The sequence below is a fragment of the Poecilia latipinna genome, unplaced genomic scaffold (assembly GCF_001443285.1).
Source record: "Poecilia latipinna isolate Pla-1442-1.1 unplaced genomic scaffold, P_latipinna-1.0 Scaffold817, whole genome shotgun sequence".
Lineage (NCBI taxonomy): Eukaryota > Metazoa > Chordata > Actinopteri > Cyprinodontiformes > Poeciliidae > Poecilia > Poecilia latipinna.
The window spans coordinates 126644-147479 of NW_015113433.1; the positions used below are offsets into that span (position 1 = coordinate 126644).

Genomic DNA, 20836 nt, shown 5'->3' on the forward strand with positions numbered 1-20836 from the left:
TTGTGGCTGAAGCTAGCCTAAGCCACACTAACATGACACAGGCTCAGACACTCAGAGAAGAAGAAGCTACATCTCCTAAAGCAAAGCCAGGTTGCTGGTTACAAAGGCCTTTGAAGACATTTCTTGTGATCTGATAAAACTAAAATTGTGGTATTTGACCATCATGATCCATAACATTTAGAGAAAAACTTGGTAAGACAATGTTCTCCAAGCCATAGATGAAGCTTTTACAGAACTGGCTCCTTCAGTGGCAGACTGCTGCATCACAGCTGCACAAAGGAGTGTTATCACAGATCCTTCCTCCCAGCATCCCTGCTGTTATTTGCACAGTTTTTCCCATTTTCTGCAAGTAGTCTGCTGTTTTTTATGTACAAATATATGTGCACATGCACTTTTTTAAAATGATCCTCTTCAGTTGCACATTTCTTTTAATGTATATGCTATTTTAAATGTCCGTTCAGTATTTTTTCTTATGCTGTAGTTATATTAGCCCTACTGAACAGTCATTGTTTTACCAACAAATTTTTAGATTCATAGCTGGTCCAACAGAATCAAATGGCTGAATTACCTCAGCATGCAGTCAAGTTCTGAAGAGTCCAGCTAATATGTGTGTTTAATAAGATGCAGTTGAAAAACTTGTGGGAAAATGACCCTGGATGGCTTAATTGTCCACTGCATAGAGCATTATTGGTGTAGGCATCATCTGATCAGAGTACCTTGTTCATGGCTTTTTCATATTTCTTGAAACTACTTCATATAGGTCTGTGCAGTGTATGGAAATTAATATAAAAATGATGAGGAAAATATCAGAGAGAAGTGACTGATATAATGGGACATAAATACAAAGTGTTTCCCCTTTCCCGACGTAGTAGCATTAGTTTTTGTAGTTGGGTTGTTTGGAACCCTAATTATCCGGAAGATCCCTTTAAAGAAGTCCACTATAGAAGGGAGCGGACCATTTCGTCATAAAAAAGGGGAACTATGTAAGCGCTTTGGTAGATTTCACTTAACCAGCTGAAAATAACCGTCGCAACAAGCAACAACCAGAAACTTTAAGACTATCGAGGAACGTCGGAATGATTTTAAGCAGAAAAATCAACATCAACGACATTTCCAGTGTCATCCAGAATCTTCGTCCACCCCTCCGGGCATTTCTATTTATAGCATCAGCTGTTGCAATACAAAGATTGGCTGCTGAGCGTATTGTTTCGCAGATTGTGGGGCAGCTCTGAGCCTGTGGATGTTAAAGGGCGGCGCGGCGGCGGCGTTGTGAAAAACGGCGGAGATGAGGAGGAACATGTCGGCGTGAGGACGGCGGTCGTGTCGGCGTCAGGGAGGGAGCTCGACTCGGTGAGTGGCAGGTCGTGTTCGGGTGTCCCTTAACGGAAAATGTTCGGTTTATATGAAAAAAATAAAGAAAAAGAACCCGATGTGAGGAGCTCATTAAAGCTCAGAATGATGACAGCCAGCTAAGCATTCATAGGAGGTGAGCTGCTTTTAATTAGGGTGTTTGTTTGTTGCTAAACGAATCATATTTGTTATATTCCGGGGCGGCTGCTGTCCGTTTGCATCCAACTCCTGCTCACAGAGACAGACAAGAACGACGGGGCCTTGACTCTTGTTTTTTTTTTTTTTTTTTTCCAGTGTAGCAGATTTCCCCCCGTGGGATACGTAAGAAAAACACGGCGTTTGTCACAAGTGATGAGGGAAAACCCTGCTGCAGTGTTTGTGTTTCACGACGGGCCCCTTTCTCGTTTTTCCACGCACACACACCCACAGCAGCGGCTCTGAAGCGGGATTAGTGAGGACATTTAAGCGCTGGACACGGAGAGAACAGAGGGATTCTTCTTGTATCAGATCATAGCATGAGATCATTCAGAAGCAGCAGTCAGTCTGGAGCAGGAAGCACACTTTAATCACTATTAATAGGGTTGTGAAATCATCACATCATCTGGTTGTCTGTCTATGGAGGAAAAACCTTGGCATTCTGCTAAAACTGCTTTACAGGAATGCTAAACCGGGATTATCTGCCATTAAGTCTTGGATCAGCACACAAAAGTGTAAATGCTGCCTTTTTGATTGAATTGTTGCAAGTAAATTATGTTCTGATTGTAAAATAAATCTCAAACATTTTCCGGTTTCACAGATTTAGTGTATCTTATGATTTTTACGTGACAGAACCATGTAAATATGGAAAAAAATTGTGACTAAAAAAAGTATAAAAAGTATAAAGTTGAGGGATGTACTCACAGCAACCTTTTTTATTCAAAGATTCACTTTTGCACCTGCTGCTGCAAAATCAAACTCTGAGGTTCTAGAAATGATTTCCAGATATGTACTACATAAAATGCTTTGTTGTAGAATTAAACACATCTTTTTTATTTTCAGATCTCAAAACAAAACGAATCCCCTACAAAAACAGTAAAATTAAGGGAGCCTTTTTTATATGTGGGAAATGAAGAAGGATGGGTAGCATAGTTTGAAGTTAGTTACGTTTAAAATTCTGTTGTAATTATTAGATGCAAATTTTGCATAATAACTTATAAAAAAACTCCTAAAACAACAATTTTGTATTGCAAACATAATCAAAAACATTTCCTCTATGGTTTAGTAAAAACCACAAGTGGCAGACCCTTGACCTGAACTAACAAAACAAGCTGCACAGGTATTGACAGAATTATCAGCTATACCATTCAGAATTGTGGCCTTAAGAAAGTTGAAAAAAATAAAGTTATGGATGAGAAAAAATCATTGGACATCCCTTTTGCAGTTTGCCACAAACTTATTAGGGGATACAGAGGAAAATTCTCAAATCTGAAAGCTAGAGCTACAAGCAAAACGCAATCATGATGTCGCCGCCATCAGTTTTGCAGAAGCTTGTAAATCCCCCGCTGGTGAGTCAGGTGTGTGTCAGCAGGGAATCCCCCAAAACATGAAGGACAGGACATAATGAAGACCACTGGGTTAGAGGCTGCTAAAGACTTTTGACCTGGGTAAAAGTTCACCCTCCCAAACACACAGATTTACAGCATTATGTTTTAGAGCCGAGCGTTAGAAATGCCTAAATCCAATCAGCAATCAGCTTAGATGCTACCCATTCAATTAGGCTGATGTTGAGCTGTTTTATACGAAGATTTCAGTCTATGGATCTGTAAAGGTGATAGATGAAATAGCCCAAAAGGCTTGCAGCTCTAACTGCAGTGATAAGTTGTTCTGCGAAGACTTCAGAGGGCCTGACTGCAAATACATGTCACAAGTTTTCATTTGTGAGAAGATTTGGACATTGTATCACTTTCCTCCCACTTCACAATTTAACACTACCTTCTGTTGCGTTATCTCATAAAGTCCAAATAAAATGCCTTGTGGGTTTTGAATGACAAAATGTGAAATAAAGTGATAAGAATAAGTTTGCAAGGCACTGCAAAGTTAGTTGATTTGATTTGGACTGTACTGCATTTAAGTACTGTTCACCTGGACGATGAAAGTAAGAAAATAGATCCAGCTTCTTTGCTCTTCTCTAAGGAAGTGTTTTCTTTTTCTGACCAGAAATGAGGGGAAAACAGGATTATTTGAGTTTATGCATCAAACAAAAGAAGCATTGCCAGGTTAAGTAAATACCTGTTTTTTCCCCATCTATACAATCTGGAACAGTGTAAATATGCAAAATGTTACTTCATGAATAAGTAACTTCTTTTTTCTTAAATATAACTGAGTTTTAGTTTTGATAGCTTTGTGAATACTTTGACTATATGCTTGGAGGACATCTTTAAGCACAGTACATGGAGATGCACTTTCAGCAAAATGTATTACTTAATGTTGATGAGTCAGTGATGTGGTAGGCATTTCTTAAGCCATTTTTATTAATTTAATCTCCTTAGTTACATAGTTGTTTTTTTTTAATGTGGACCAAAAATATGACTTTTGTGACAGAATATTACTAGTGTTTTCTAGTAAGTTGGGGAATGAAGAAACCAAAAACAAAACAAAATAAAAAAAAAACCTGTTGCCACAACTACAGTACATATTAAATTTGTTAGATCCCTTTTTGTCCCGGCAGTGCACTCCCTAACATGTTTGGCATATTACAGTTGGATTTAAAAACGATAACAGAGTTTGTTTACACAATCTTTAGTTTATGTTGTGATTCTTTTGGATTCAGTACAAGAATGTACAAAATAGGTTCAGTTAAAAAAAAAAAAAGGAAGTATGTCATCCAGAAATTGTACTCTATGCTTTGGCTGCATAGGGACTGTGATTGCCTTGAAAGTTTGTCATATACGTTTATAATTTGACTTAAACTTTAACTTCTAAAAATGTTTCTCATATTACTGTTGGCATTGCCCAGTATTAGATATTTGTGTTAAGAAAAATACTTTGGTATCATGTTTTTTTGTTGTTGTTACTTTTAAAACAGAAAATCAACTGTTTATTCCTGTTGCTGCTGTGATTATTATATCTCGACATTTATTTACTAATTTGATATAAAATACACTAAATGTAGTAGTTTATACACGCTTGCGTACTATCCCTTGCCAATTGTCACTTTACAGAGTTGCATAAGTATAACAATCTAATACTGTCTGGTAAATTAGTTGGGCAATCTGCTCCAGTGGAGTTTGTCTGTTTTTAAGGCTGGACATTTTTCCTAACAGTAAAATTTTTATTTCTTCTAAGAAAAAGACTACAGGACGAAGTATGAGGGTCATGCTTAGAAACTATTACGACTTTATTATGGCAATATGACAACTTCTTGTTTTATTTTGACTTTATTATTGTAATTTTATTTTTTATTTTTATTTTCTGCTGGCAACTTAAGTAAGTGCCTTCATTTATCTAGATCATTAAATGACAATTAAGCAACAAGTTGGGGAGGGACAGTGCTGTCTTACACTCTATTCTGCATAGTTTGAGAAACGCATCGTTCCAAAAGTTTCTTTGGTGTCTGATTTTTAAAAAATGAGCTTTTTGGAACCTTGTAATGGGCAGACTGGTCACACCTCAGTATTGGTAACTTACCCAGGTCTTGTCTTTAGGATTTTAAAATAAATTGTGATTTACTCCTAAATTGCAGTTGTCTGTATAGTTGGTGTGTGGTAAAGGGTTTCCGTCATGAAATCCAGACATTCCTTGAAAGCCACTAAGAGAAAACAAAGTTGTCATTAAATGTTGACAAAGGTCAGAGCAGGACATGGCTCTTGCAAACTACAGGAACCTCTTCAAGTGCTTAGACTTTGCAGGGTGCAACATGTCCATGTGTCAGATCTGTTCCTACATGATCAAAAAAGTTTTAAGTTTAACCCCACATACATCTTCTTTTTATGGTTGGATGGATCCAGCTCTGTGTAACTTCCAACAGGAAAGAAGTGGCTATGGCTGGCATCCTTATTCATTGAAATTCAAGAGAAACTGTTGAAGTGAGGCAGAGTTATTAAAAAATATAAAGCTTCTGTAACAATGAGCTTAGTCCGTAGTGCTGTCTTGCAACCAAATAACTGTAGTGACCACTTAAAGATGTTCTTGCTGGACTCTTAAAGTTTCACTGTCACTTTAGATCTGGCCATAACTAACTCTCATTCCATGCAGATTGCGTCTCAGAATCGTCAATGTTAAGAACTTCCTTTGGCGGTCATAGCTAACATGCCAAAGAGTCCACTTAAATATGGGTAATCTAATTTTTATATTTTTATAACTTCAAATTCAAAGAGCTTTTTAAGTAGCCCATTTGTCACTATAATTTAAATGCAGATTATTGTATTAGAAACTCTAAATGTAAACCTTTTATTTCATAGAATGACTACAGTTGGAATGTGAGACTGATCCGGCCGGTGACGGATGGCATTTTATCTTTAACCGCTTAAAGAATGTAGTTGGTCAACATAGCAGATCCGATCTTTCTGATTAGATGTCTAATGCAACACACATTTCCCAAAATCCTCTTCCTTCTAGTTATCAGGGTTGTGACGTCTGGTTCCCAGGATGCAGCAGAGCCACTGGGGTGTATATGCTGACCTACGCTCCAAAGAAAAACAGCCCTGTTGAATCAAAATCAAACCCGGTCAGCTTGTTCCTGCACATCTTTGTTTTGTTTCCTCACTGCTTCGTTGCATTCAACATCACTTAGTGGCTTCTTATTCTTCTACATAATTAATTTGGTTCTGAATGTCCAAAAAGTGAGAAACCACCAACATTTCCTAAATATCTGAGCCAAAGACCAGTACATGCTGAAAGTTAATTTCCCTTCAGAGATGGAGGTGAGCAGAAGCCCAAGTTGGTTCTGAGAGAATAAATGGCCTGACCCAAAGTAAGATGCGCTTAACAGATTAATCTTTGCAAAGATTCTGAAGCTTTTCAAGCTGATGAACTCAAAACATTTGATTTTCTTTTCTCTTAAGCTTTCAACCCGATTTTGAGTATTAGAACTCAAAACTCAAGATTTTTAAACTTCTTGATGTTTATTCCCAATCAGAGAAATTGCAAAGTAGTTGGTGCCCCTTTTTGTTGTTTTAATGTGTTTCTTTTGTAAATGACTTGGATTGGACTGCAGTGTAATTACAATGAAATATATTCCTTAATATCATGCAATGACTTAAAAGAAAATAAATCTTTATTTCATCATCTTCCCATTCCTTTTTGAACATATACAATGAGATTGCTCTTGATTTTATTTTATTTTTAAAAGAAATCCTCCTTTAAACTCTCATATCTGTTAGACATTAGACATGAGGAATTCTTAAAAGATTTGACAGCGAAATGAGACTCAAATATGAAGGTTATTCAGAACCATGACAAAACTTCTGCTTTTACTGTTTGTTTGCGTGTTTGTTTATTTTAATAAATGTTATGCATTACAACATAACTGTCAACTTATGCATTTTTGCAACAGTAGCAGTAATTCCTGCTAAAGATATGCTTTAAAGCTTTTTTTATGTTATGTTTAAAAAACAAATTCTTAAATACTGAAGGTGGTTTTTAGATTTTTCAGGAGTTTGGAGCTCGATGAGTGTTTAGCAGTGTGGCTCTGCAGGCTGGGGTGTGTTCTTCCTTGTTTGTGTTCTGCGAGTTATGCTGCTGCTCCGTTCCCACGTGAACATGGAGATCTCTTTATCCTTTCTCAAGAAGGCAACCGGCGATTTCTCCAAGAAGTCCCTGAGAGGCTTCCCGAAGCCATTGTGAGAGAAAATATTAGCTGCTGACACACAAACGTCACCCGTAAATGTTCCCCTTGCTGCTAGCGTCTTAATGTCAGCAGTAGCAGATGTGTCTGAAATTTACAGACTTTGTGACATAGCAGCATTTTTTTTTTTTTTGTTAAATGGAGGAAGTTGTATTCTTTATGGTTTGGCAGATTAAGCATGCATGCTTTTAAAGCAGAATGCTGTCAAGAAGTCAAACGGAAGCCCTCATGTGGACAGTACTGCAAACATCAAGCATGACCCTGTCCATTGTTGGACAGATTAGCGATCAGATCTTATTCTCACCTCTGATTGCACTTATTGGGCGCTTCAGAGGAGTGCTCACCTCACCAGAGGGACATCCTGACCAGCCCTGGTGGGTGGTGACCTGTCTTGCAGCAAAGACTCTCCGTGTTTAACAAGCTTGAAACTGGTAGCAAGAATTCTTGTTAATTAGAAATTCCTGAAAGTCTGTCTTTGGCACTGCTGGATTAATGTGGTACAGCTTTTTAACCCAACTAAGTCAACAACTGCTGAGCCTTTTTTTTGTGTCAGGAACGCAAGTCTTTTTGCTCAGCCTGGGCAAATGAGTGGTTAGCCGGGAAAGGAAGGAAACATCTTCCTTCCCTCTATTGTGCCGAGCAGGAAAGGATGGACTCTGGCCAGCTGACAGCTGTTTCCTGGTGGATGGAGGAGGAATGGGTGCGTGGGTGGGGGTGTTGTGCTAGTGGTTGGTGAATGTGTGGCTTTTTTGTGCACTTCAGCTGAGAGGCTTTAAAGTAAGACAGAGAGGAGCTGTTATATTGAACTTGCATACTTGTGTGAAAAGTGGGGGCTTCAGAGTTTAACCCATTCACTGCTCAGACTGAAAAGCCTCTAAGTAAAATCTTTTCTTTTTTAATATAGTAGAAATCAGACGCATGCTAAAGTTTATTTTATTGATTTACTGATGATTGATAAGTGGCCACTTTCTCAAAAGACTGAGTTTTCTCTTATATGCACAGGGTCAACCATCTTATAACCGAGGTACATTTTTCACAATATAGAAAAATCAAAGATGAAAAGAACAAAATGTGTGAAACACTTAATTCCTGGTGTTCATACAGAAGTCTGTTGTTGATTTTGAATGCTACAATTTCTCCACAAGAAGTGCATTAACTCTCCACAGCCCTCAAAATCAACAACATGTTGACGTTGGCATCATGTTTCAATTTTTCTGCATTATCTCTCCACTTTCCTGTCATCACATCCTCTCCATCGCAGAGCATCACTTTGTAGTAAAGATTATCAAATGTTTATATTCCAAAACGGAACCGTATAAAATGCATTTTGCATCCCACTCTAGACTCTGTTCGGGCCATTTCGCTTTCCTGTTGTGGTATGGTTCTGCCACCTTTGTTTCTGTGTCAACTGCCTCCAATTAGGAATGACCAGCGGCAGCCAAACTAAACCACTGCTTTCTAACTGATCTTATTGTATGTTTAGGGTGATTGGAAGAACAATTTGTGCCCAAGCTAATATATTTTACTGTCTTCAGATGTTGCTTTAATATTTTCTAGGACTGAAAAAATTAATTTGATTAATTGTAATGAATCTATCATTGAATTAAACATAAACTAAATTAGTAATTGGTTGATTGATAAACGGAGTATATGAATGCATAAAAAGACCATTTGCTAAAGAACATACTCGATGCAGTAATTAAAATCAGAACTGTGCCAAAGTATATACATTTTGCATTTAAGATGGGAAATTGTTAAATTTCCATGAAAATGGAATGGAAAATCTCCTAAGCGCCTTTTAATATTCAATTATTAATCAAAATAGATGATAGATCAGCCCTAAACTGTGTTGTAGTGATGTTAAGTCAAGCAGAAAGATGTTAAAAGTGTTTTCAGCTAGCTTTCCAGAATTAGCCAAAATAAGTTCATGTTGCAAAGAAAATATGAACATATTGGAGAATAGGGAGATTTTTGTTTTTATTGAAAGAATTTAAGTATTTTATGCCTCCTTGATGTATTAAAACCATCTTTAAAATGTGTTAAACAAAATCAAGTGCATGTTTATTTAGATGTGTATGCAAACTGAATCTAAAAGCAGAAGATTATTTGGAGTTCTCTGAAACTGAAAAGCAGAACAAGGTTGCTAATGTAAATTCATGCAAATTCAGAACATTTCAGTACAGAATTGTTTAACCAGGCTAATAATAGATTAGCAGAACAAAAGATTGTGTAAGATCCTTACCAACCCACTCTCTACCCCTTTTTTAATTGCTCCATGCTGTAGCCTCAAGTATATTTATTGGATTTTTAATAGGAAACAGACAAACAAGTCAAGCTGTAGTTTGCGTGTCATAAACTGGAACAACTGAGCTGGTTGGGTCTAAATATGTCTTTACTCAAAAAAGGAAGCAAACCATGAAAAGGTGGTGCCCGTTGTGGTGACTCAGGCCTAATTTGAACTGTTTGGCTCTGTCCTTGTGTGCCCCTGCTTCCTCAGCCTCTTTCTTCCGTTTATGAATAATCTCATCATCCTGTTCCTCTTGCGTCTTCCGCTCTCCCCACTTGTCCCGATCTTTTAGTGGCGGTCTTACCGTGGATGGGCTCCGTGTAGAACTGCACTCTGACTTCAGCCGAACTCTTGTGCTGATTCTTGCACTCTTACAAAATGTTTATTTTAACTTGGTGGGAGTTATAATTACAAGCTACAGCTATCCGTCTTTGAGCCGTCATATTTCTGCTGGTTCTGGACATACTGGACCATCTGGTATGTCATTCTGAATGGAACTGTATTCAGGCTGCTGTGGGTTTTCTTTTTACTTAGATTTAGGGCATTCTTGTATTTATAGAGCAGCTTTCACCACAATGATGGGCTGAAACACTGGTGACAAATGCTGCTTCATTTTTTTAGAGGCTTTTTGAAGATTTCCATTGGAATGCAACTAATTCAGTTTGCCTGACATAAAACTTTCTGAACTTTAATAAAATGTCTGACGTTGTTTTTCTCAGTGTACACTAATGTTCGATCCCTGTTTCTTTAGTCTTTAGTGTTCTTCAGAGAAGCCATTGTGGAATGATTTCCTCAGTTTCTCTTCATACTAAACGCTCCCAAAATATAGGAAAAGAAATGCAATTTAATTCTTAAATACTTGGGTTTTAGTCATTTGCTGCTCCACCATTAACGGCACTGAACTCAGTTTCTTTTCATGCTGTATGCCTCAGACTTTTGGCCCCCTACAGTCGTTGGATGTGTCTGATATGGCCAAAAACCTGGATGTACAACCTTGAGCATCCTTTAAACGAGACTATTTTACAGCAGAGTGCCTTCAGTCAGAAGCTTCTTAAGAATTGCTGTGATCCAGACCACTACAGGAGATCATTCCTACTCATAGCTATAAGCAACAGCTTTTTGAAAAAAATGGATTACTTTTCCATTGGGAATAATTATTTTTTCAATGATTTCTTCAGAAAATTGCCTAGAAATGTTATGAATCAACACAACTTTCACCACAGCCAGCAGACTATCCGCTAGCACCACGTTTTGATAACAAGATCTTCCTGTCTGTTACAAAACATCGAGAGTAAAAGCAGCAAAAATATGACCTGCAACAACACAGAACCATAGAGTCTGGATCAGAGTCAAGAATAAAATGACATCGGCGTCTTGATCCAGTCTGTATGACGCCGTTACAGAAGAGGAGAGCTGCTTTAACGACAGACTCCTGCTGTGATGTGTGTGTCGAGTCAAAGAGTTTGGATCACAATTTTCTTTTATTCTGTCAGCCTGCACTCCACAGCCTATGGGATATCATCATGATATAACAATCTCACTGTTAAACCGAAATCCAAAATGACTTTTTTAGGTTTTTGCAGTTGTGGAAAAAACACTAGTCTTTCCATACAGATGATTTATTGACAGTTTGTCTTTAAGCAGGGAACGAGTATACAGAATAACCCCTCAAGCTAAAATCTTTCTGTTTTAATTGAGCTGCATAACACCGAGTCCAGTTCTAAACATGTTAAGAATGATTAGCAGAGCGTCAGTAGTTGGTTGCTTCTGTTTCTAATGTTTTATTACTTCCGTCTTTCAATATTGTTTTTTTCAGGGTATTGTCTATAGTTCCTTTTCAACAGACTGTTATCTTGTACGGTTGTTTAAAATCGGTTGTCCTTCAATATAAGACCGCCGGTTTGCGTTAAATTCCCTAACCCTGGCTGTCTGCACTTCTATAAAATGCCTTAAATTGATGTGCCCAAAATTAAGACCTTAAAATGTTTTAAATTCATTAACTAAATAAGTTGGCCTTAAATACGCCAATCACAGGTCTTAAAATTTATTGTGGCAGGACTATTTACGCTAGTAAATTGTCATGAATAGTAAATGCTGGTAGCCACAAACACCAGTTGGCTGCTAAACGTCCATCATGGGTATTTGCAAATTTATTGCTAGCTGGCTGGACGATGTTTGGCTCACCGATACAATTTATTTATTTGCAATTTTCTTTTGTATGTTTGTGCTGTGACGTGTCAGGTCTGAAGTTTCATTCATAATGGTCTTTAAAAATCTTAAATTTGAGTTTTAAATATTATAACCTCCTGCCATTTGGTTGACGATATCAAGTGTCACACTGCAAATGCTATCAGTTTAAGAACTCAATTATTCTCACCTTCATCCAGTTAAATAACACTGCTTAAGCATGAAGGACTGTACAATAACACAAGGTGTTTAGTGGGTGTGTGTGTGCAATGTTCATTGTTAACTGATGTGGGGTGAGATTTAGATAACTCTGTTTAGGCAACAAGTATTGTCGTTTGTCTTTGTGCTGTGAAGCAAAAGGATTACAGAGTTCAGCTTGAAGTGAACTATAATGCCTTTCCCAACTGGGTCACTAAGGGTTTTTCTATCCTGTTTTATTTTACTCTATTTTTAACAATAGACCATATCTTGACATAGAAAATGGAAAACGAATGGAAATGGTGGTTCAGACTTTTTATTTGTTACAACATGTTGGAGCTCTTGCAGGTTTTGGCAGTGATATGAACCTCTAAGCCATGGAAAATAGATCTTCTAACTTTCCAAAACTGAACCCGGGTAAAACGATTCTTACATTGCCTGGTTGGTTAAATTTTCATTCTCCTGCTCTGTGAAGTTTTAAATGTTAAATTAATGCCCCTCAGCTCTAGGTAAAAGTCATTTTAAATGCAATGTCTCATTTTGTAGTTGGTTCATCTGCCCCCCTTTCCTCCTGCTTTTATCTCCAACCCTTAGCTATGATCTGTCGTCTCCATGGCGACGAGCAAGCAGCTGCAACAAAAAAAGCCTTAACATCTCTCTCTCCTGCTCTCCTTTGTTGTCAATCCCCTTTTATTTCTCTTCCCCCAACCCCTTTCTTTCTTTTCTGTCCTCCATTTCAACCAGGTGCGTCTCACCAGCCACCTTCTAGCCTTCTTCCCACCACTGTCGAGGTAGCCATGGCGACCAGCGCCGTGCCGAGCGACAACCTGCCAACCTACAAGCTGGTGGTGGTGGGGGACGGTGGCGTTGGGAAAAGCGCTCTAACCATCCAGTTTTTCCAGAAGATCTTTGTGCCAGACTATGATCCCACTATAGAGGACTCGTACCTAAAACACACTGAAATAGATGGGCAGTGGGCGATACTGGACGGTGAGTTCGAATTATTTTATAAAAAGCGTTTGCTGCCTTGGGTTGCTAGTTCTGTTTACACACATGGGTAATTAGCAGTTCTCCGACAGCTGTAATAACATACTGGGGGTTTACACGTGGAAGAAATTATGTAACATCAAACAGCTCATTGTTTCTGCTGCAGAGTGTCCCGTTTATTTGGGAACACAATCTAAATCGCTGAAAATAAAAGAAAAAAGTGTCGCACTTTAACTGTATGCATCGGAGGCCTTAAAGTTTTACCAGGGCAAGGCCTCTTCTCTTTAAAATTAAAGCAGCATGACTTTGTTTTACAATGAATTCCCCCCCCAGTCTGGATGTAAGACATGGTGGCATTTTTGAAGAGAACCAATGATGATTTGGGCTTTTTATTTGTTTATTTTATTCAGCCACAGAATCTAGGGAAGTATTGGAGAGTCAAAAATTAGAACAAAAACTGACTCGAGGAATAAATCACTAATTAACATGCAAAAAATAAATGTCTTTGCAAATACATTGATTTTCACAGTTAGATCTTCTAATCGTTACTTTCTAATGCTAAAAACGAGTATCGACTTGAACAAAGACGGCAAAGTCCTAAGATTAAGACCAGATAATTGTGTTATGCTGTGATATGCAAAAGATTGTAGGACTTTTAGCTCCTTTTTACCAAGACTGTAAATGAATTACTCCTCTATTTCATTAGCACATGATGGCAAAAGGCCTGCAGTTTTAATGGAAAGAATGCTCATGGTCAAACATTTTCTGTTTCCTGGAAAGCAGGGAACTCTTCTTCTCTTTTTTTTTTTTTTTTTTTTTTTCTCGTGTAATTCGTGAAATATGAAGTGCTAATTTTGCTGGTTGATTAAGGGAGTTCATGCTTTCGTTTCCCCAGTACTGGACACAGCAGGCCAGGAGGAGTTTAGCGCGATGAGGGAGCAGTACATGAGGACAGGAGACGGTTTCCTCATAGTCTTCTCTGTCACGGACAAGGCCAGCTTCGAACATGTGGACAGATTCCATCAACTCATACTACGGGTCAAAGACAGGTGAGACGGAGACGCTTGGGCGGCGATACAACGTTAGTGTCTGAAAATATCCTAAGTTGATGGAAAAAGCGTCTCCTTTTTATGTGAGGAACTGTTTAACTGTCATCATAAATGTGAGAGAAAAGACAGACTGCAGTCATAATGTGATGAATCATGGGCCCCCGAAGAATGTATGCACAGCAATGTTAAATATAGCAAGGCTAAGATAAGCGGAACTAACCCTCTTAAATGGAACAGACATTTACATCGCAGTTAAACAGAGTGTGTGTTTATCACTCATAAATAGTTGAATTCAGTATTTTTATTTTCTTTTTTTCTGCACTAGTTAAATTGTTTTTAAACATGTCTGCAGGACACAGAGCACCTGATTTAAAAAAAAACAAAAACAAAAAAAAAAAAACAGTTGGATTTCTGTGTGGTGTCATCACGCCTCCTTCGGGTTGTTTTTATAGCTTTTATCAAATCAGCAGGCTTGGGGTCACTATGCAAAAAGGAAATATGAGCTATTAGAAATATTTTTGGAGATTTCCTTAAAACAGCCTCCTTTTGGAGATGTTGAAGAAGGCAGAATAAAGGTGCCTGTTCTCTCACTGCAGGAACTGCAAATACCAGAAAAAATAGAAGCTAGTCTTGAACACACTGCTGTCCGTCTATATTGGGTGTTGAGAGTGTAAACTCTTTTATTTATTTATTTTGTCAGAGGATTGAAGTGTTGCAGAAATCAGACACCTCTCAAACAGTACTGAGCTGTTGTGCTAAAACAGCTTGGACAGTTAAGACGCATACAAGCGTATTTAATGTATAAATACATTCTACCATTTAGTCCGTTGGATAATGGGTTCACTTTCAACATGCTCATTTTTTTCCATCTTTTTTTCTGTTTTCCATCAGGGAGGCCTTCCCAATGGTGCTTGTTGCTAACAAAGTGGACTTGGTTCATCTAAGGAAGGTGACATCAGACCAGGGCCAGGAGATGGCTGCCAAACATAATGTGAGTCCTAAAGTGCTGATCTCAGTTTTCCTTTTTAATTAAACGCATGCAGCATTAATTTCTCAAGCCTTTTTACCGGTTTGTCTGAACTGTGAACACAAAAAGACCAAAGAGCAGCGAGAAAGAGGAAGGAACCATCACAGAATCTGAGTTTATAGTACACCATCAGGAATGGAGAATTAAAGTTGACAGAAAAGAAGAGATGATGCAGTTTATACAAATCGAGCCTTCTGTCCCCTGTTGAGTATGATTCAACTTAATGAAAGGTCCTAGCTCACATCCCTCTTCTCTAAATACTGTCAGCATTGATTTAAATTTTGTTAATCCTATGTTTCCTCAGATAACGTATATTGAAACCAGTGCCAAGGATCCTCCAATGAATGTGGACAAAGCCTTTCATGAACTGGTCCGAGTTATAAGGTAACTTCATTAACTCTTTTGATTTTTAGGAGATGTGGGGTGTTTATCTGGATCATAAGAAGAAGTAATGATGGTAAAAAGAAGGAACTAAAACGTTTTTTGGGAGGTTGCGACAGAAAATGACCTTTAGTTATTTCATGCCACTTTGTTGTCATTTGTGATTTCAGAAGAATTGGCTTGTTTTCTCATGTATTTTCATTGTGGCCATTTAGTTTGATCGTTGCTGTTGGGACTGACCTGCTGAGACAAAAGTGGACAGTTTGTGTGTCCAGCATGCCATAGATGAGTTCCTGCTAGGTGAATCAACAGTGCCCTCTTGTGGTAACAGTGTGGTGTTGAAGTCAGAGAAAGGGGTCTTGGCTAGGGGGAAAACTTTATTTGGTTTTAGAATTCAATCTTACTAGTGGTATTCCTTTTGCTTGACAAAAAATAAACTGCCCCTTTAAGTCAACCATTTTGCTCTTCTAATTCAGTCTGAATGATGCTTGGGCATTTCGTGTCAGTGTGGATATTAAATTTTTGTTTGTTTGTTTTTATTTTAATTCACTTTTGCTAAGTTTCCTGTGTCTGAAAATATTTGGCCGCAATTGTAGTTGAAGGGAATTTTTTTTTAATATAGTTTTTATGGGATTTCAGCACCAAGAGAAGTTGCTGCAAGGTTGAACCGCTGGATGAACCAGTGTTGCCATCTTGAGGTGAAAGTTTAGTACTGCAGTAATATAAAGGGCGTCGGCAAAAATCAAAAGCAATATAGTTATTTCCTATTTCAGTTGGTTTGTGTAATCTCACATTTCTATTGAGTGTAGTGGTCAAACTTTTTGATATTAAATGCATCAACAGGTTAATTTACTAAAGCAATAGAAAATGATGGACAACAAGCCAAAAGGAAAAACGCATTTCTTAAAACAAATGAAAAAAAAAAAAAAACATGTTTAACTCATCAGTGCGGTAGCACTTTAGAATTTATCCAGAAATATTTATTTATGGGAACCTAATGTCGTCAAACATTTTCAAAGTTGGCAAAAGCGGTAAGCAACCCCTTTCTTGGAAGTGTGCCCACCACTGTCCAATGGTTTTGTATCAATGTATGAATACAGGTACATTAGGGACAATTAAGCTTACAAAAGAAAGCAAAGTCTCTTCATACAAGTTGCTTAAATATCAAAAGAAAAACTGACACAAAACAAATTCATCATCAAAACGGACAAAATCCTGGCTTTTTTTATTTCTTTACATTTATGTGTAGAAAAACAAGTTTTTGTTCAATCATTCCAGTCAAATTTGAACTCTGAAATCTTAATTTTTGTCTAAAATTTTCTTCCCACCCCCACCTGCAGACAACAGGTCCCAGAGCGAAACCAGAAGAAGAAAAAGAAGATGAAGTGGAGAGCGGAACGTTCCACTGGTTCCCACAGGTTCCACTGCGCCATATTGTGACCGCCCTTCTCCTCGGCATCACTCATCGCATAAACACACAGACGGACAGAGAAAAACATACACACCTTTGGATGTCAGGGAACTCCCCAGCAGTGTTTAACTACTGGAGCACAAAAGCCAGACGGAGGTAGACGTGTCACTGAACAGCTTCATGGATCCTGAGAGACTGAAGGCTGAACTGACAGGCGACCCCTCAGCCCTTCGAGGTGCATCGGAAAGACTGTGTTACCTTCCTCTTCTAACCCTTAGTTTTTTTTTCTCCCCAACCTCGCTCCTCTTTTTGTAATGAACACTGAAACAGAACAACTGCAGAGTAACTAACTACGGCACAAGATTTCACACGTTTTTGGAGGAGAATACAGAGAAATTGTTTGAGAGGGGAAAGGAAAATGGAGTAACTGGCTCAAAGTGGTGCCTGTTTTTTTTGTTTTTTTTTAATATTATCTCTCTACAACAGCTTTGGGGGGAGAAAATAAAGCCACAGTTGTTTTGCAGTGGGCTTCTTTTATTGGAGAGTGAAGGTAGGACTGAATGTGGAAGTGGTGATGGGTATTCTGGTGGCGTTGCAGCTGATTGTGGTGCAACGTGCACCAAGAGGTCATGTTACGGATCGGTAATGTTGGGAGAAGAAATGTGGGATGGTGGAAATAAAAAAAATACGTGTTGAATAGACTGTGGCCATGTCAGCTGTGGAGTATGGTTTTTTTTATTTTTTTTTTTTTTATTTTGATCATTAAAAAAATTGAGAATTATGTATTGAGATCAAGTAAGAGCCATGTTTACAGATACTTGAGGATTTTATTTCCCCACTCCAAGAGCCACTTTGTTATACCTATTTAAAAAAAACAAGTGGGTTTGTTCCCTCTTATGTGCTTGTAAGTGGTGATCAATTCTGTCTGAGCATTACGTTTCGTTTTTCTCATTCTGATCATATCTTTCCATCTTTCTTTTTCTTTTTTTACTTTTATTTTGAAGTGTACAAATGACAGATGTGATATACAAAAATATGTAATTATATGTGGCAATGTAGACAAATTCACTGCTGTTTCACAGAAAATAAAGTCTATGAATTTGTTAGTAAAGTAGAATAGATGAGGGATAAATGAGCGGGCGATGGGGCTGGAGAAGCTGATTTGCACTGGCCACAAACCAAAATAATGTGATGTCACTTTATCTCAATCCAGGGGCTTTTCCCGCCTCCCCCATCGACTTCAGGACTACGATATTTGATGATCAGCGCTCGGTGAGGTAGAGGATGAAATCCTGTAGCTTTAGGAATCTGTCAGTGCTAGGAAACCTGCCTGAAGAGGGCAGTGTTGCGCTCTTCTGGCTCAAAGCCATGTCCTACAGTAGCTACAGACCAGATCGGTGGAACGTTGCAGACTAATCTATGAAAAATGGCTCGTACTGTTATTGGACTAAAGTTTTGGTGGGCGGCTTCCTCTTCAGGATGCGCACCAACTCTTGGAGGAATACGTTTTTTGCACTTTGAAAACAATCTCTGACTTTTTCCTATTGGCATGTTGTTTTCTTTTTAAACCTGTAGGTGAGCTGAAAGGCACGGTTAATATAAAATATGAATATGTGTATATCTGAATGTAAAATGATAACGTAAGCAAACAGCTGATTGGAGTTGTAGCCTCGTGTGCCTGCGTATGCCTGTTGCCTTGGCCATGATTGTAAAAACCAATCAACTAATTTGAGATGTAATCATTTAAAATTGTATTGGAAGCAAAAGTCGCATAATTACGCAGTTTTAAATTAAGGTGCTTCTGTATGATGTTTGACTGAATGACCGACGCCTGGAAGTGGAAACAACTCTGCATTTATCAGCAGCTACTGCTAAAAGGGACATTTTCCAGAGAAGGACTCAAGAAAACAAAAAGAAAAGAAATGACTGACTTTCGAGCAAACAGACTGGATGGAAGGGGAGCAAAAATATACTGAATGTGTTACAAAAGTTATTGCATCATGTGTGTTTGATACCATTTTTGTATTATTGATATGATTATTGGAAAGTGTTTTTAAGCAACTGAATAATTTATTTCTGTCTGTTACCTCACTGTGTCCCAGACCTGGACAAAAAAAAAATATATATATTTTTTTTCCTTTTGCCTTTGAGTATCTGTACTGTATATTGTGGACCAAGATGAAAATTAAAAGAAACAAATTTTGGTCCTGGGATGAAAATAAATCTGCTTTACTGGAATCTGTGTGGAGTAATTGACGAATAGAAACAAGTTGAGTTAAAAATTTCCTGCATTTGTGTAACTCTTTCTCAAGTCCAGAAAATTTTGCTACAATGGTGTGTTAGGACCATTGTAGATGGGGAAAAAATCTCAACTCAGTTTTTTTTTCTTGCAAATCTTTTACTTTTGGAGCTTAGAAATGTTATTTTTTCTAGAAAATTTCTGACATGAATCTCAAAATGTGAGTTTTTTGGTGGACATTTACCTTTCTTAGATTGTCTTAGGGAAAGTCTTAGTTTTACGTGTCATTTGTTTAGTTTTATGAATTAAGATGCATGCACAAGAAACGGGTATAAAAATGGGTATAAAATAAGATTCCCTGCCAAAAAATAAAATTAAAATAAGCAGATCAAAGGCTTTGACCCATTTATGCAAGTTTAAAACGGCACTCTCTCAATTTTAAAGAATAATTCCAAATTGTTGATGTCTTTTGTGCATTTAGAAACTGTAGTCATTTTATAAGGATCAGGGCAAACTTTGACTTATAGTAAAAAAAACTGCTTTTAAATCTGTGTGCTGTTGTTTTCCCCAAAAACCTGTTGCACAAATAACTTAACCAGGCCCTTGCTAACGGTGACCTTTATATTCAGCCTAAGGGGACAAGCAGTATTTCAGTAAAAAAAAAAAAAAAAGCTTTATTTTTTCCACTTGGCAGGTAGGTAAACATGTCACTGGGACTAACTTTGCTGAACACATTTGTGCTCCTCAGCCACGGTGAACTCAACCATGTGTGTCATTTGAGAGACGATGTGCTTGTTCAGCAGAAGCTCCCCTCATTAATCATCCGAGTCGTCAGGGTCCGTCGGTTTCAGCTCCTTCAGGACACTTAAAGCTCCATTTTTGCCTCATTGATTCCAGACCCTGGAGGAAATGAAGCCGGCCGGTCCACACAACCAGCATCACTGGAATCGATTTACATTCATGTTCTTGTCAGGGTGAAAATGGTAAAGAGCTGTGGCTCAGCATAAGTTAGGGGTACAAGGTGATGTTCTGGTCTGTTAAAAATGTGAAAAATTTTTCTTCCCTTAAGCGCTACATTTAGAAAAAAACAATGCTTTCCATTAAAAAGGCCTAAAAGATGTAGACCTCATTTTGAAAGATAAGGCACGAAGTAATGTACACTTGATGAGGAGGTTTAACCTCCTGTTGCCATATGGATATTTTACCGCAAGGGGGCAGCATTTTACTGTTTATACTCTGCTGAATTTGGATGTGAAAGTCTTTAAATGAATCCTCTTTAGATGTGCAAAGATATTTAGAATCAACCAAAACGTAAATGTGAATAAGCGAACAGGCATTTTTGCAGCTAAAAGAAATGGTTTACGGTTCATTTATTCCTATGTAAATAGGTAATTTAAATGGAAATAAGCAGTGTGGAAGAGGAACTGGTTGGGAAACCCACTAAATGTAATTACACAGGACACACAGAAAAATTACTCTCAGACTGTCAATTTTAGTGAAGCAAACTCTTTCTACAACTTTCTGAATCTTTACTTCATGGCATCGTTATGTGCATAAAAATGTCACAGTGGCTCTTCTGAGGTAAAAAGTCATGCTTCTGCACAGCCTCTTTATGTTCATGCATGCTATATGTGTCACATTTTAAGATTACTACATTTTAACATGTTTTTTTTTTTAAAGTTCAGTACCAGATTCCATCATCCAAACAGCTCCCACGTATGCTTTTTAATATACAGAGCTGTTTTCAATTTCCTGAAGACATCGTATGCCTGTTCTTAATAATGAAGATGTCAGGATCTTTCGTCTGAACTTGTTGCTTGATTTTGCAGCAATCTGCTTGCATCTGTATTCCACTGGACACCAACCTGCAGCTGCACCCCCTCATTCTGTCTTTCT

General features: G+C 37.9%; 1 protein-coding gene across 1 annotated transcript; it reads left to right on the forward strand.

The window, feature by feature from the left end:
- The first annotated feature begins 991 nt into the window (after positions 1 to 991).
- Positions 992 to 18934, forward strand: mrasa (muscle RAS oncogene homolog a). Its single transcript, XM_015047266.1, has 6 exons — positions 992 to 1350; positions 12591 to 12836; positions 13729 to 13882; positions 14774 to 14873; positions 15214 to 15293; positions 16631 to 18934. The coding sequence occupies exons 2-6, from the start codon at positions 12644 to 12646 to the stop codon at positions 16728 to 16730; spliced, it is 627 nt and encodes a 208-aa protein (XP_014902752.1). The 5' UTR covers positions 992 to 1350; positions 12591 to 12643; the 3' UTR covers positions 16731 to 18934.
- Positions 18935 to 20836: the final 1902 nt, after the last annotated feature.